This window comes from Ictalurus punctatus, chromosome 7 (assembly GCF_001660625.3).
Source record: "Ictalurus punctatus breed USDA103 chromosome 7, Coco_2.0, whole genome shotgun sequence".
NCBI classification, from domain to species: Eukaryota; Metazoa; Chordata; class Actinopteri; order Siluriformes; family Ictaluridae; genus Ictalurus; species Ictalurus punctatus.
The window spans coordinates 33431674-33447203 of NC_030422.2; the positions used below are offsets into that span (position 1 = coordinate 33431674).

Consider the following 15530-nt stretch of genomic DNA (forward strand, 5'->3'; position numbering starts at 1 on the left):
ATGCAAGCTCCCCACACCCCGGGGGTGCGAGGCAAACGTGCTACCCACCAACCCGGGTGTACATTAAACTCATTCTTAAAGCATCTTTAAGCTAACTTAACTGAGAGTATGTTTGGGGGAATTTATCCAAACTCCAAATTGTAGTGTCTTAAATTGCAGTGTGTAATAATAATTATAATAATAATAATAATAATGAAATAATAATTATTTTTCATCACTGTGTGTGTGTGTGTGTGTGTGTGTGTGTGTGTGTGTGTGTGTGTGTGTGTGTGTGCTGAGTGCAGAAGTTCAGTCTGTGCGAGCGGAAAACAACAGCTTTGTGTTTCACTTTGACGTAAAAGGGTATGAAAAGAAAAAGGTGAAGACAGGAGCACACGTGTGTGTGTGTGCGCACGCGCGCGTGTGTGTGTGTGTGTGTGTGTGTGATGGCCTGAGGTGAAACGTCAGTACAGTGTTCAGAGTGTGATGGACTTTCAAAGATGCAGCATCTCTGCTCTACGCTCTATGGGCTCCTGGCTTCCTGCCTCTGTTGTTGGGGTGAGTCAAAAAATAACCCACAAAGTGTTAGATCAACCTGTTCAGATAGCTTATATACACATAACTATCTTCTGTGCATGTACTGTGTGGATTTCCACGCTACAGGACAAAACACGATTTCATGTTGAGTGAGGTGTACTGCTATATCAACCGGCACTTTTTATTTTATTTTATTAATGAGTCATTTTCGTAGTGGTTTCAGACTGTTACATGTGAACTTCCTGCATTAGCACCACAGGCCCACTGTTATGTAGGTAGAAAATGTAAGTTAGTAATTTCCCACTTAATTTCCCACTTTTCACACTGGATGTGTGTGTGTGTGTGTGTTATTAATGTCCACACTTTTGGCCCCAAAAAATTAACACAATGTGTGAAACTCCAACTGATAAGCATAGTATCGATATCCACTAGCTATCTTTACCTTAACTCACTAGCTAGCTATGCAATAAGGTACATCAGCAACTATATTATATATACAGTACATATATATATATATATATATATATATATATATATATATATATATATATATATATATATATATATACAGTTTTATTTATTTATTCATCTAGCTAGGTCCTTTCAGCAGCAGAGTAACAGATGGAGCGTTCTGAGAGTCCTTGATGTCTCTTTGTTGAAATAAAGCATTGGGTTTGAGTGACGTTGTTGCACATGAATATTTTCTGTGCATGTTTTCCCACAGAACACACTTTACAACAGTAAAATACTGAAGAGAAATCAGTTATTAGTCGTGTAGTGTTTTATATTTTAGCACAATTCCTGTAGAATCTATTTGTGTTCATTTAATGTCGCTGTTTTTAGTTTTATTTGTTTGTTTTGTGTCCAGAAAAGTGTTCACCGTGATCTGTTTTTCTTTTTCCCTTCTTTTGGCGTTAAATATGAATGCCAATTTTCCCTCTCTGTCTAAATGTATAGGGAATGAATAGTGATTTCATGTTAGATCACGGAGGTCTACCAAATATATATACGGTATATACATATAATTTATTATTTTCATATTTGCATAGTGGAAAAAACTGCAAAGCTTAGTGAGTTAAACAGTGTGGTTTTTTGTTGTAGTTTTTTGGCGTAATCTTTGTGTTTTTGTGGTGTATTCCTGTGATATTTTCTGGACCTGAGCTCTGACACTCTCAGAGTGCCTCTTGATTCAACTCCGCTGGTCTCGATCTTCAGTTATGTGTCTGTAAACACGATGAACTGTTGTTTGTTAGGTGAACACTACGGAGAAAGCTATGGGCTGGAACCGCTGCTCGCTGGTCTCCTGAACTCACTGATCTTTGCACTTTTTTCACTGTGAAAGTTTAAAATAATAAATATGGATTTGAATAGACCTCCGTGGCTTGGTTTCATTGAGTGTGTGGTGTGTGTTTTATTCAGCCTCTGCTTTGGATTTAGAAAACGTTCTTACTTCACGCACCTGAGGACATATTTATCTCATTTTTATCTTTAATCTTTTTTTCATTCTTCCAGGTCCCAGTGATGGTTTTTTCGTGAGTCAGTCTCCATCCACAGTCACGCTGTGGAGAGGAGAATCAGTTCAGATCACCTGCAGCTGGAACATCAGCATTAGTGGAGTAAAAGTGACATGGTTTAAAGACAATCAGAGAGTTGAATTTAACCAAACTGATAAATTCACAAAAACCAACAACAACAACAACACCAGTTCAAAATTAGTTCTAAATGATGTAAATGATGCAGGGTTTTATATTTGTCAAGTTGTACAGGACATACCTCGCCTGGTTACGGTAAACGGAACGGGGACAAACGTTACATACAATGGTGAGTTTCATTCAGACATTTAAAATGTAAAATTTTAAAACTAAATGAGTAATAATTATAATACATTTCTAGTAATTATTTCAATATATAAAATTTTTAGATTTTTTTTTCCATTGAGGAGATTGTTTGAAGCTCTAACACCATGCCACGCTCCTTCAAATCAGTTTTAGCTCTGTAATTTATTTTTGTTGTTATTTTTAATCAATTAATATTTCCTTACTTATTGCATGACGAATTGAGTTGCAGGATTATTGTTCCCCCCACATTATTACCCCCCCCCCCCCCCCCCACCCATAACAGCATGTCCCCAAGTGTTTTATTCCTCCTTTAATACTGAAATTACATTTAGTCCTTTTTATCCATTTATTGTTCCATTTAATGGAACGTCTGGCTGTTACAAAGCGCTGACTCTGGAGACTCCTTCCATACTGAAAATGTTAAAGAAACGTCTCCTTACTTTAAGAAAACGTCACCACGTCAATGATTAGACATGGTATTTTTATTTGTATGTGGAGCGTCTGCCGTTTACATTCCTGCGAACTAGCTGTTACTATAGAAACGATAACATATTAGAACGAGCACGTTAATATAAACGTGTTAGTTGCAGCTGCGCTACTGTCAGAGCCGCAGTTATAGAAAAATAATCAACACCTTCTGACCAATCAGAGTCCAGAACTCAGCAGTGCTGTGGTGTAACAATAATAATAATAATAATAATAATAGCTGATTAACTGTTTCTTTGATTGCAGAAAGTGGAACGAGTACAACTCAATGTGGAACATTAACAACTCAGCCAATCACAGTGCTGAAGAACACACCAGAACAGCCAGTAACGCTGCTGGTGGCAACTTTATCCAGTGCCGTGGTCATTCTGTTCATCTGTGTGTGTCTGAGTGTCTGGAGGATGAAACGAGGCTGCAAACAATCAGGTACGACTCAATTTCAAATAACAGCATCCTAATCAAACGTCTAACTAATTTCATAGCTGTTATAATCCCAATATAACAGCTACACGATATATGTTTGATATTTTATTATATATATTTCCTAACATACCTGAGGTAGGCCAGCTAATGCTGCATTCAGTTGCTTGCCAACATAAAATATGGAACATGTCATACACATTATCTGGCTAAGATTATAAATATATAATAGTGTGTAATTGGCTGCAATAAATAAATTGTAAAGTAAATAGTAAATAAATAAAGTAAGCAAATAAAACAACAGAATTATATTATTATAGCTGATTAAACCCTGAGTGAACAAAACTAGAGATGCACTGATGTATCAGCTGATAAAGGTCATTTTTCACGCTATGGGTCATCGGCCGATAGATTAAAAACGTCCGATGATCAGGGCCGATTATATCCTGTCAATCAAAAGAGGGCGGGAAAACACATGGATTTGGTGCTGTGTGTAAAGACGATGTCTCGTGTGTGGAATGACGATGAAACTGCAGTGTGTAATCTCTGTAATCTCTGCACTGATCAAATTTTACACCGGACGAGTCTAAATTGAATTTTTTTGCCAAGCTGCTCGCGCTGAATTAAAGCTCCGGTACACCGTTTAAAGATTTAAATGAAGATGAGTCGACAAAAAGTATATATAATGCACAGAAAAATATATTTGTAGAGCAGTATATTTCATATCCAGTGAATGTTAATGTATAGAAAGTGTATAATATATATGACCAGTGTGATGTCAGTGATGAAGTAGAAATGCTTGTGTTAGTGGAGAGTGAATGTGAGACTAACAGGAGGTTTTTTTTTACAATTCAGTCAATGTTAATATGAATTAATAACATCCAATAAGTTAATAATCTTACTTTAATCTTCAGAATCGAGTTCATGTGTTAATGTTCATTAGAGTAATGTGTTTTGTGTTTATGAGACCAGTTACTGTGAAACAACTTGCTGAAATGGAGAGAATAACGTTTTTATTTGCATTTCCTTCAGAATTGTGGAATTAATTATTATTCATTTAAAAGAAGGCATAAAAGGCAGAACTGTCGGTATCGGCCGATCTCACTCTGAATAATCGTTTATCGGTATCGGCTGAGGAATTTAGTATCAGTGCATCTCTAAACAAAACATGTAACTAGTCACACAGTAAATGTACATTTAAAAAAGAGACAATTATGGTATCTACTGTACACAATGATGACTCATAGCCACGCATCTACTTGGTTGGCTTGGCTATGGCAGCGCACTAAGCACTAAAATGGACACACTGACGACTAAGACGGCGAAACCATATTTGAAGGTTTTTCACTGGTTCAAAATAGAGAGCTATAAAAACGGAAAAAAACTACAAAGCTAAACTACTGCGTAATATTGATTATGGGCTCGTTAATAGGCCGTGGTAGAATGAATGCTCTTAAGCCAAGTTGTGTTGTTTAAAGTGTAACGTCACGCGCTGTCAGATTGGAGCAGTGGGATAAACCGGTGATTCCGAGTTCGATGAAGACGTGAGACCTTGTGTTGAGTGACAGAATAAAATAAGAGTGTGTGAAGTACTGAAGAAAAGCAACAGCGTGTATTCAACGCAAAACTGTGTCCGTGTTGTAGGGAGAATGGTGATAAGGGAGGGGCCTCCGAGTGAAGGGACCGAGCCCGAAAACAGCGAGGATGGAGGGAGCTCAAGGACGTCCAGAGGATCCACACAATGGGTAAGAAACACTGAACTGTAGGGTTTTTAACACAATGTTCTTCTCCCATCATCTGTAGAAGGAAAGTTCATCAGATAATTTTAAAATGTGGACTCCACTGTAGACTTCATAGACTTCAGAAACACCAATTACCCAGGAGCTTTTTGTGCACTCAGTGTACACATTTTTTTTTAACACAAGTGTGAAAGTTTTATGCCATCCTTGCACTTTTGTAACACTAGAACACAGCCGTTTGCGTTCACTTCCTGAGAACTCGGGAGGGGATTGTGTAAAAGTGGTCCCCTTCCTGCGAATAACATGATTGGTTGAGAATGTTACATGACTTCCTGTTTCAGGTTTCACAACAGCAGGGATGCCTTTTTGATTTATAGTATATTCAATTGAAGCAGACAATTGTATAGAACGTCTTTGGGCGCTGTAGCATTATAATTTCCCTTCACTGGAACGAAGAGGCCCGAACCTGTTCCAGCACCACACAAAGTGCACAAAGTGAGCTCCGTGAAGACATGGTGTGCTACGGGTGGGGTAGAAGAACTCAAGTGTCCTGCACTCTGGAATGGGATGTTCAATGGGTGTGGGTGTGATGGTCAGGGTGTGTTAAACATTTGTATTAGTTAACCCACCCATGTTTTATTCTGGAAATTGATTCAACCAAACAGTGAGAGCTAATATAAGACAATAACGTATGGTTAGCTTGTTCGTTTATGAATGCAATCCTAAAAAAACGAACGATTTTTTATTTTTTTTCTCTTCTATCAAAGTTTGAAATGTAGCATGTTGTGTTTGTGACCTTGACAAAAAATCAGCAACTCCTTGACCAGTCTTTCAGCTATGACCTGTTCTCTCCTCACATCATGTCAAAACATTACTCGAGTCTGGCTAGCCTCTTTGTTTTCCTGCTATATGTTTAACCACGAGGTGTATGATGGCTTTGTGCTAAATTTTATTTCCGTTTCTTTGTTAATTTGGATTTGTGCTTCGGGTCATTATCGTGCTGGAATTATCTGTGTAACAGAGGCCTGCAGGCTTTGTGCAAAAAAATAAATCGATCATACTGCCACCACCGTGCTTCGCGGCACGGTGGCTTAGTGGTTAGGCACATTAGACATGTTTACCTCGTGCGGGTTCCATTTCCGCCTCCTTCCTATGTGCACGGAGTTTGTATGTTCTCCCAGTGCTTTCGGGGTTTCATCCCCCAGTCCAAAGACATTCTGTGTAGGTAGTTTGGCATCTCTAAATTATGTGAATGGGTGTGTGATTGTGCTCTGCAATCGGTTGGCCCCCCATCCAGGGTGTCCCCCGCCAAGTCCCGTAGGATAGTCTCCAGGCTCCCCGTGACCCTGTGTAGGATAAGCGGTACAGAAGATCAATGGATAGATCGTCATTCTGCCTTAACGCGGAACATCACAAATGGTTTGACGAAAATTAGGCGAGCTTGGACGTTCTGTGATTTTAATCTGCATAGTAAAAATCACTCTAGATAGCAAATCCAAATTTTGTTTTATGAAAGTAAAAAGGGAGTAGGTGTTTCCTCTTCTGCTTGTTAACAGCTTGTGTGCTGGTCAACTAAGAATAAGAAACTAGATACCGAACCCCAGATACTGAATCTGCAAGTCTAGGTCATCGCAGCTGCTGATTTGTCCAATCCTGTTGTATGTAGACGTTGTATATTGTATGTTTTGGGTTGACCTGATTCCCTGCGCAGAAGAATAGTAATAACAATGAAGGGATGCACGTCTTATCTCCTATTTAGAAAAGATCTTGAGTGGTTAGAAGGAATTTCCCTGTGTGAAAGCAAACCTGGGATGATGACGGCCCAGGGAAAAGCCCAGAATCGATCCGTAACTCAAGCATTCTGTCTCAAGTATGAAAATAGCGTCATAGCTTCATTTTCACAGTCGGCTCCTCCTACACATCATGTCTGTGGTTTATTGCTAGAAATATCAGATGGTAGACTCTTCCGGTGAAGATGGGCATTTCTTGGACTCTCTGTAGCGAGTGATAAAACTTTAAAAGACTGATTTTAGCTACATGAAAGAGAAGTTACAGATGATTTCCTATACAAAAGCAATGATTTAGGATTTATATGCATAGCTGATATTTGTCCTTGTTCCTGATCCCCCCCAGTATATGGTTCCTGTGTACGAGTCCTACTTCGATCTGCAGAGGAGTGACAAGGAGGAGTGTGCAGACTCAGACAAGACCGCGTGTGCTTCAGCTCTCAAATGATCATTCAGATAATGACGAACAACAGGAAGTACGGTCAGGAACCCCAGCTGCGCTGGAAATGACAGATAGAGTTAAAGATGCTAATGTTGTTTTTTGTCAGCAAAATGTTGGTCATTTCCGTGGAGTTCACAGTGAGTATTGGGTTTTGTGTCACAAATCCGTTTCATGAGCAGAACTTTGCATCGAATTCAACTTTGCTCTCAGGGAATTCGCATCATCATCTTCCAACAGCTTCGACTGTGTTCATCTCTGAAAAGGAGGTCCTTTCATCCAGAATGGAGGAACCGCTCATTTTATTACAGTGCAGAGTTTATCAAAGACAGTCAGTCATACGCAGTTGTTTTCTTTTCTTTCTTTTTTTTTTGTTTAGCAAAGTTTAGCAATTTAGCAAGACAGATAGATTGCTAAAAAAAAAAAAAAAAAAAAAAAAACACCAAGAGGTACAAGTCTTTCCAAGAAGCTGGTACGGTGTAGCGCTGTTTAATTCACTTAGCAACGTTTCATTGCATTTACAAAGTGTGTCAAACCAAAATCAATAAATAACCACAGCTTAACTGCTATGTCACTGCTAGCCTTTTTGCTGCAATGCTAATTTTCAAGTCCTGTCCCTGTTTCGCAAGATTTCCAGCATATTATATTCCAGCGTGTATTATATGGTTTTAAAAAGTAAAAGGAAGCTAATTAAGCATTTAAGCCCAGACATTAAGTCTCTCTTTCTTATCCTCACCATCTTCTTGCTAACAAGTCTAACCATGTAGCGCATGCAGTGTGAGCATTTCTGTGGTAGTGTTTGATGTGTGTTAGTGCTGAAGTGTTTTATCTATGTAAATCGTGTGTGTGTGTGTGTGTGTGTGTGTGTTTTCTAGCTGAGGGCAATGTGCTTCTCGGTAACCTAATCCACTTTCTTATGATAATAGCATTCATTACCTTGTGATTGAGATAAGAGACTAAAGTGTATATCTGTTTTTATTGAATAAATGAATATTTAAATACAAATGATTTTGGGTCTGTTTTGACATGTTTATTTCTGTGGTAGAAGCTCAGGTGGTAGAAGCTCAGGTGTAAGATGTCACCTGCAACATGAAAGATCTTTTGAACACTGTTGAATAATTTTGGATAATTTTCATATTGCTTAGTTATTATTTCGATTGTTTGACATATTGCTGATTAAATTTAGAATAATATCCAGTGAGATATATATATATATATATATATATATATATATATATATATATATATATATATATATATATATATATATATATATATATATATATAAAAAATGTAATTTTTTTTTAAGTCTACACACCCACGTTAAAACAGTTTCTTGGTGGGAGATCTTTGTTCAACTTTAATGTGATATAGAAACCGACAACATTCCAGTGAGAAACAGATGGATTTGCGCTTTGGGTCGTTATCGTACTGCAGGTGAAATTTATCTTCATCTTCAGCTGCAAGATTTGTGCAAAACACAGATGGGCATTTAGAGCAATCCGTGATTCCTCTCTATCTTGCCCAGAGCCGCAGTCTGAGCTGAAGAGAAGCAGAACCGTAGCATGGTGCTGCCACCACCGTGCTTCACCATGAGGACGGCGTTCTCTCGCTTTTTGCACCAAACAAATATTTCACAATTATGCCCAAAACATTACTAACATACATAATTTAAAATAATTTACATCATTTTAGTAGGAATGTACATATCGCTCAGTAATTTTGAATATTTTGCATATTGCTGTATTTCATACTGCTTTTTGGTAACTTCTCAGTCAAAAGTTGTAGTTTTTTCAATGTTAAGACGGGTGTTAGTTGTCGTATAAATAACAGGTTTTCTGACACACTTAAAACTCTCACATAGCTGGAATAAATGATATAAAACACCACATGGCAGTCTGGAATAGTGTGATTTTTTTTGATTGACAGTTAAAGACTTAAATGCTAAATCTGTAAAAAGGGCTTCTAGTAAACATGCTATTTGTGGCTATTTGTGTGGCGTTGTTTTCTTTAAGGCAAGACCCACCGTGTCAGCTAGACTGATCCTGCATAGGTAAGAGCGTTTAAGTGTGTGCATGCGTGCGTAATCAGGCCACGGTGGAACGTTCAGCGGCATTATGAAGGTCAGTGGTCGGAAATGGAAAGTTTTAAGGTGACTTCACTTTTGTTGATGATTTGAGGCTGAACGCGACCTGTTATAACATTCCAGCTGAGATAAAGTGTTTTTAAACACTGTCCTGATCGCAGCTTACTATCTGAATTGGTTTCCTCTGGGTTCATGCGTACATGCATGCAGTTGTGGTTTTGTGGCCTAATGTTAGAAGAAAAGAAGCTGCAGTTACATTACTTTCTTTCTCTCTCTCTCTCTCTCTCTGTCTCTGTTTCACACACACACACACACACACACACACACACACCACTCTTCAGGAAGTGCCTCTTCGGACATGAGGTGCAGAGAAAGAAAAATTCACACGGTCAAGAATGTTTCGAGTTCATTAATGTAAATGAAATCTATCTGTGTGTGTGTGTGTGTGTGTGTGTGTGTGTGTGTGTGTGTGTGTGTGTGTGTGTGTGTTACTCAAGTGTATATCTAACATCAGATCAATACATTTTTAAATTTTATTTATTTATTTATTTATTTATTTATTTATTTATAAAGAGTCCTGATGATTAAACAGTACTTCTAAAGGTAAATAAAAAGTATCCATAAGCATGAACATGTACTTATACCATGCACCAAAAGTATGCAGTCTTTTAGTGAAGAACAGGTATATACTTTTGAGTGTGTAGTAAAAGAGTACGCGAGAATACTGGGCCACACTGACACGTCACGTAACGGAAGAGAGCGTAGCGTGGTTGCCTAGTTACGCACACCATCACAGTAAACACAGCCCCCATCGCATTGAAGCGTTTATTCATTCATTATTCCTTATATCATTTATATTATATAGTTTCATTCCCATTCCCCTGATTTATCTCCTCTGACCCTATGAGATAAACATGGTGCTGTGTCTACACAGCATCTGACCATTAATCTTACACGACAATAAAAAGCTTTTTGTAGTGCTTAACATTTAAGTTCTTACACTGTAATAGGGAAGATGCGTCACTGATGTTACAGTCGTCCGCCATGTTCGACCTACAAAAGTTGGGACTTTGTGTAGAACGTAAATATAAACAGAATGCAATGATTTGCGAATCTCATGAACCCGTATGTTATTGGGCAGCTTGCAGATCTGGAAAGGCACCGTCAGTGCTGAAAGGTATATACAGATTCCATCCCACCTTTACTTCTGAGAGACTCCGCCTCTCTAAGATACTTTTTTTACACCCAATCATCTTACAGACCTGCTGCCAATTAACTTAATTAGTTACAAAATGTTCCTCCCGCTGTTTCTTTTTACTAACACTTACTTTTCCAGCCTTCTGTTGCAACCGTCCCAACTTTTTCGAGACGTGTTGCGGCCATCAAATTCAACATTACCTTCTTCTTTTCTTAAAATGGTACATTTCCTCAGTTTAAACATTTGATATGCGTTCTGTGTTTTATTGTGAATAACATATGGGTTTATGAGATTTCAGTTCATTGCATTCTGTTTTTATCTACATTTTACACAGTGTCCCAACTGTTTTGGAATTGGGGTTGTATTCCCTGTCGGGGCATAGGCGAGATAACGAGATCTCTCCAGGTATTTTGGTCCTGGGACAGTCATTCCAGTTGTCCCCAGGTGAGTCCCGTTATCTTGAAGTCTGCCTCCAGGTGGCGACACCAGGTGTTCCTTTTCCTTATACCCTGTGGGCTCCAGGTGAGGGTTTGTCTTACTATTCTGGATGTAGGTTTGAGGAGGGTGTGGCCAATCCATTCCAACGCCGTTGGAGAATCTCCACCTCCACCGGATGCTGTCCCATTCGCTGCCACAGGTTTTGGTTGCTGAAGAATCATTCTGAGGCAGGGGTTGATGAAGGTTTGGATTCTTTTCATGGTTACGGCAGTGTTGATGATCCTGATCTTGATGTTGCTGGTCAGGTTTGTGTCATCTCAGATGTTCCTCAGCTGCAGGAAAGCCGACCTTGCTTTGACTATTCGTGCCCTTGCATCAGCACCTGTACTTCTCGACATGTCGACAATGCTGCCAAGGACAGTGAAGCTCTTCACCTCCTCTAACGCTTCACCTTCTATCGTGATGGAGTCTGTATTAACTATCTTGACCTTTAAGACCTTGGTTTTCCCTGTGTGGCTGTTAAATCTGGCTGCACCACTACTACTACTACTGCTACTACTACTACTACTAATAATAATAATAATAATAATAATATTCAAGTATCTACTGCAGGAACCAGGAATACAATTATTCGTAATAACATTGAAGGTGATGGAGCTTCCTAAAGTTCTCAGGAACAACATTTTTAAATGCAACGTGAAAGGAAAAGCTATAGAGCCACCGTAAATACCTTAGACGTCCCTGTCCATACAGTCTGCTTCTCTAATATGCAGGTGGAAAGTTAATGGAACCATAACATCCAGGCAGGTTCGGTATACAAGATTTCAAACCGCACTCTCAGACTAATTATAGGAAAGGTAAGAGAGAAGGCAGCCGTCACTCGAAAACAATTGCAGGACGAGCTGAAAGCAGCAGGAACAACAGTTACACAGAGAACAACAAGCAATGAACTGCACTGCAATCATCTCTGTTTCTCTGCTTCACGCTAAAGTCCCCTGCTGAAAAGGAAGCACAGAGATGCGCGTCTGAAAACATTTAGACAACTCAGAAGCAATTGGGAAGGATATATTCAATTCAATTCGATTCAGTTATATTTGTGTAGCGCTTTTTACAACATCATTGTCTCAGAGCAGCTTTACAGAAACATATAAACACAGGATAGAGATTTTAAGTGCGTGAATTTATCTCTATTGAGTGAGCCGGTGGTGACGGTGGTGAGGAAAAACTCCCTGAGATGATATGAGGAAGAAACCTTGAGAGGAACCAGACTCAGAAGGGAACCCGTCCTCATCTGGGTCACGACGGATAGTGTGAGAGTAAAAGAAAGTTCATTATGGTTTAATATGAAGTCTTTGTGTTGAACTAGTCCACTGTTCACTAAAGGAGACCTGAGTGTAAAACTGCATGTGGTAATTACAGTCCCAAGGCCATCGCTGCAACCGTAGTCCCAGCAACCACAGCAAGAACGTCCATGTGGAATTGAGGTCCAAAACTATTTCCTGGCACTTCAATGGCACCATCCTCAGCGATCTCCAGGCTCTATCCTCCAGTTGATGAGAACTCTATCCAGAGGTAGGGCATCAGGATGGATCAGGTAGGTCCGGAGAGCAGTAAGGATCAGGATCACCGACATCTCCATAATATCATGTGTGGTCCCATAGATCCATAGTGAAGCACGGTGATGAGAGCACCACAATTTGGGGCTGGTTCTCTGCAATCACGTCATTACACGTCAACGATGAAACCTTAATGAATGGAGTGATGTACCGAGACATAATAGACATCTCATTGTCCAAGATGGACACTTCAACAAGACAACACCACGAAACATACAGCCACATTAGCGCAAGACTGGTTTCTTAAAAAAAAAGAAAAAAAAAGAGGATGATCTTGCTAATCTCCTGACTTTATTTATTTTGAAATTGCAAGTCCATCAGAGGTACAATTTGCTAAGAGGAATGGCCATGGGCCAAACTCGAATCACAATTCTGCAAAAACCTAAACCTGTAGTCTGTGTACTTTTTTCCTCTTCATTTTTTAACCTTTCTTTTTTCACCCAGTAGGATCAGCAATATAGAAAATGGAATGGATGGAAACATTTTTTTCATGCTCATGAATACCCACTTTTTTGTTCATGTTTATAACTACAAAGTAAAAAAGACATTATGTGTATAAATTTGAAGTATATATGTGCACTGGACGTGTACACAAGGTTCAAGGTTATTAAATACCAAAAAAAATGTCTGAATATTTATTACCCCTAAGTGTATATACAAGTATTTCATATCAATAAAAACTGTGCAAACCAGAGCAGAAAAATGTGACAGTTTATATAGAATGAATTTTTTAAATAAGGTTTAGACCAGTTTGAGATGTTCTGGAGGTCATTGTGGAAGAAAATATGAACGCTGAACGCAGTCATTTGGATAGCAGTGTGTGATGCTGAGCTCAGTGGCGCCCTCTCATGCACAAAGAGAAACAAACATCTATTCACTGTACTGCAGATGAAGCATTTGTTGGTCATAATATATAATACAGTATAAGACTCAGTCATATTATTATTCTACTCTATATATGGCAATATATAGGTATATTAAAAATAAGTCTATTCAACTGGATTGTAAATCTTTAGCTGTGTCTGGGGAATAAAGTCAAATGAAAATATCCAGATCTAGCAGGTCAAATAAAACATTGTAATATTTATATTCATAAATTCATAAGCAACTTATTGATGATGAAAGCTTCCTGGAAGATTCTCTTACTGATAACTGAACTCTTAAGTAAGGAGAGGTGTGATGAAGCAGGGTTTTTATTCCTCTATTAACTTTACAGCTTTAGCTCTGAGTTTCTAAGCTCTGACACTGGAGACTCCTTTCATAAACTTTACAGAAACGTCTCCTTACAGAAAACTTCACCATATCAACGATTACACACATTATACACATATTCTGTTTATGTAGTGCGTCTACCGTACAAGTCCCTGAGAATGAGCGGTAATGATACTATGAATTCAGTGCTGCTCCATCCATCCATTTTCTATACCACTTATCCTACAGAGTCACGGGGAGCCTGGAGCCTATCCCAGGGAGCATGGGGCACAAGGCAGGGTACACCATGGACAGGGTGCCAATCCATCGCAGGAAAAGCACACTCACATACACATTCACACACCCATTCATACACTACGGACACTTTAGACATGCCAATCAGCCTACCATGCATGTCTTTGGACTGGGGGAGGAAACCGGAGTACCCGGAGAAAACCCGCGCAGCACGGGGAGAACATGCAAACTCCGCACACACAATGGTGGGAATCAAAGTCTCCCAACCCTGGAGGTGTGAGGTGAACTAATAACCACCGTGCGCCCGATTCAATTAATCAACACCTTCTGACCAATCGGAATGCAGAACTGAGCAACACTGAACATGGCGTATAGTTTCTGAAAACGTGACAGCGAAAAGCATAAAACTGGACTGTACCATTATTATACCGAAGATTTATTTCTCCATTTCACCACTCAGCTGTTCCCAGCGCAAACTGAAGAGGAAGCCTGATGAACCAGAATGAAAAGTGCTTGATAACTGGGATGCGGTGACAGTTAGTGTGCGTGTAAAAGACGTTCCACACAGATTTGCATTGATTTGCTTGTCTCCAAATGATCTCTACACACACAATAACATGTATCTCGGTGACTGCTTGACTCAGAACACAAAAGGGAGGCTGTCCTTTATGTTATTAATGCGGATACTTTAATAATAATAAACATTAATAATAATAGTGAAAGCTCTCACGCATCTAACGCATAGCTCTTCTGCGCTTCTTCTCTCTTATTATTCCAGGCTTCACCCTGACTCGTAGTAAACTCTGTTGAGTTAGCTACAGTGCTAGCTAATTCGAATATAAATGTTAATCAGTGTTATTAAAATCTGCGAATACGACTAGAAAGATTAGCTGGTGTTAGCAGAAAGCATTGGATAAGGAAAAAGTCATTTTGTTCACTACATTACATACTGTATGTTGTATGTCGAGCTTTTACGTGTTCTTTGGTTACGACATTGGACTGCAAACCCCAGCACCACCAAGCTACCACTGTTGGGCCCTTAAGCAAGGCCCTTAACCCTCAACTACTCAGTTGTATAAATGAGATAAATGTAATTCGTTCTGGATAAGAGCGTCTGCCAAATGCCGTAACTGTAATGTAATGTGATGTACTTCCACCTTCTACTCACGCTGTACGACATGAGCTGGTATTTTTTTACAGTCATATCAATGGTTGCATGTTGTTGGTCCAGAGTACCCTACAAAACAAATATTCTGAGTTCAGTTTAAAGGTCGCTGACAAAGAAACATTGATGAGAAACGCCACTCTGTTCCTCCTGATAATCAGCCTTGATCAGCAGTTTAATCAGCGGTTTAATCCAATCCAGAGACTTTAACACAATCAGAGATAATGAACAAAGGATGAAGTCTCGTCAGCTTTATTCAAAAGTGTGCTTGTTTCTGGTCAAGTACTCTAAAGCAGATAAGGAATTTGACGCGGATGTTGAGCTTATAGACATACAGACATCACAATAACATAACA

The 15530-nt window shown here is 39.1% G+C and overlaps 1 protein-coding gene across 1 annotated transcript; it reads left to right on the top strand.

Moving 5' to 3' along the window:
- Positions 1 to 411: 411 nt before the first annotated feature.
- LOC108268284 (uncharacterized) lies at positions 412 to 8226 on the top strand. The gene is made up of 5 exons (XM_017473150.3): positions 412 to 537; positions 2029 to 2337; positions 3087 to 3266; positions 4905 to 5005; positions 7133 to 8226. Exons 1-5 carry the CDS (start codon positions 480 to 482, stop codon positions 7232 to 7234), a joined length of 750 nt encoding a protein of 249 aa, XP_017328639.1. The 5' UTR covers positions 412 to 479; the 3' UTR covers positions 7235 to 8226.
- The last annotated feature ends 7304 nt before the right edge of the window (positions 8227 to 15530 follow it).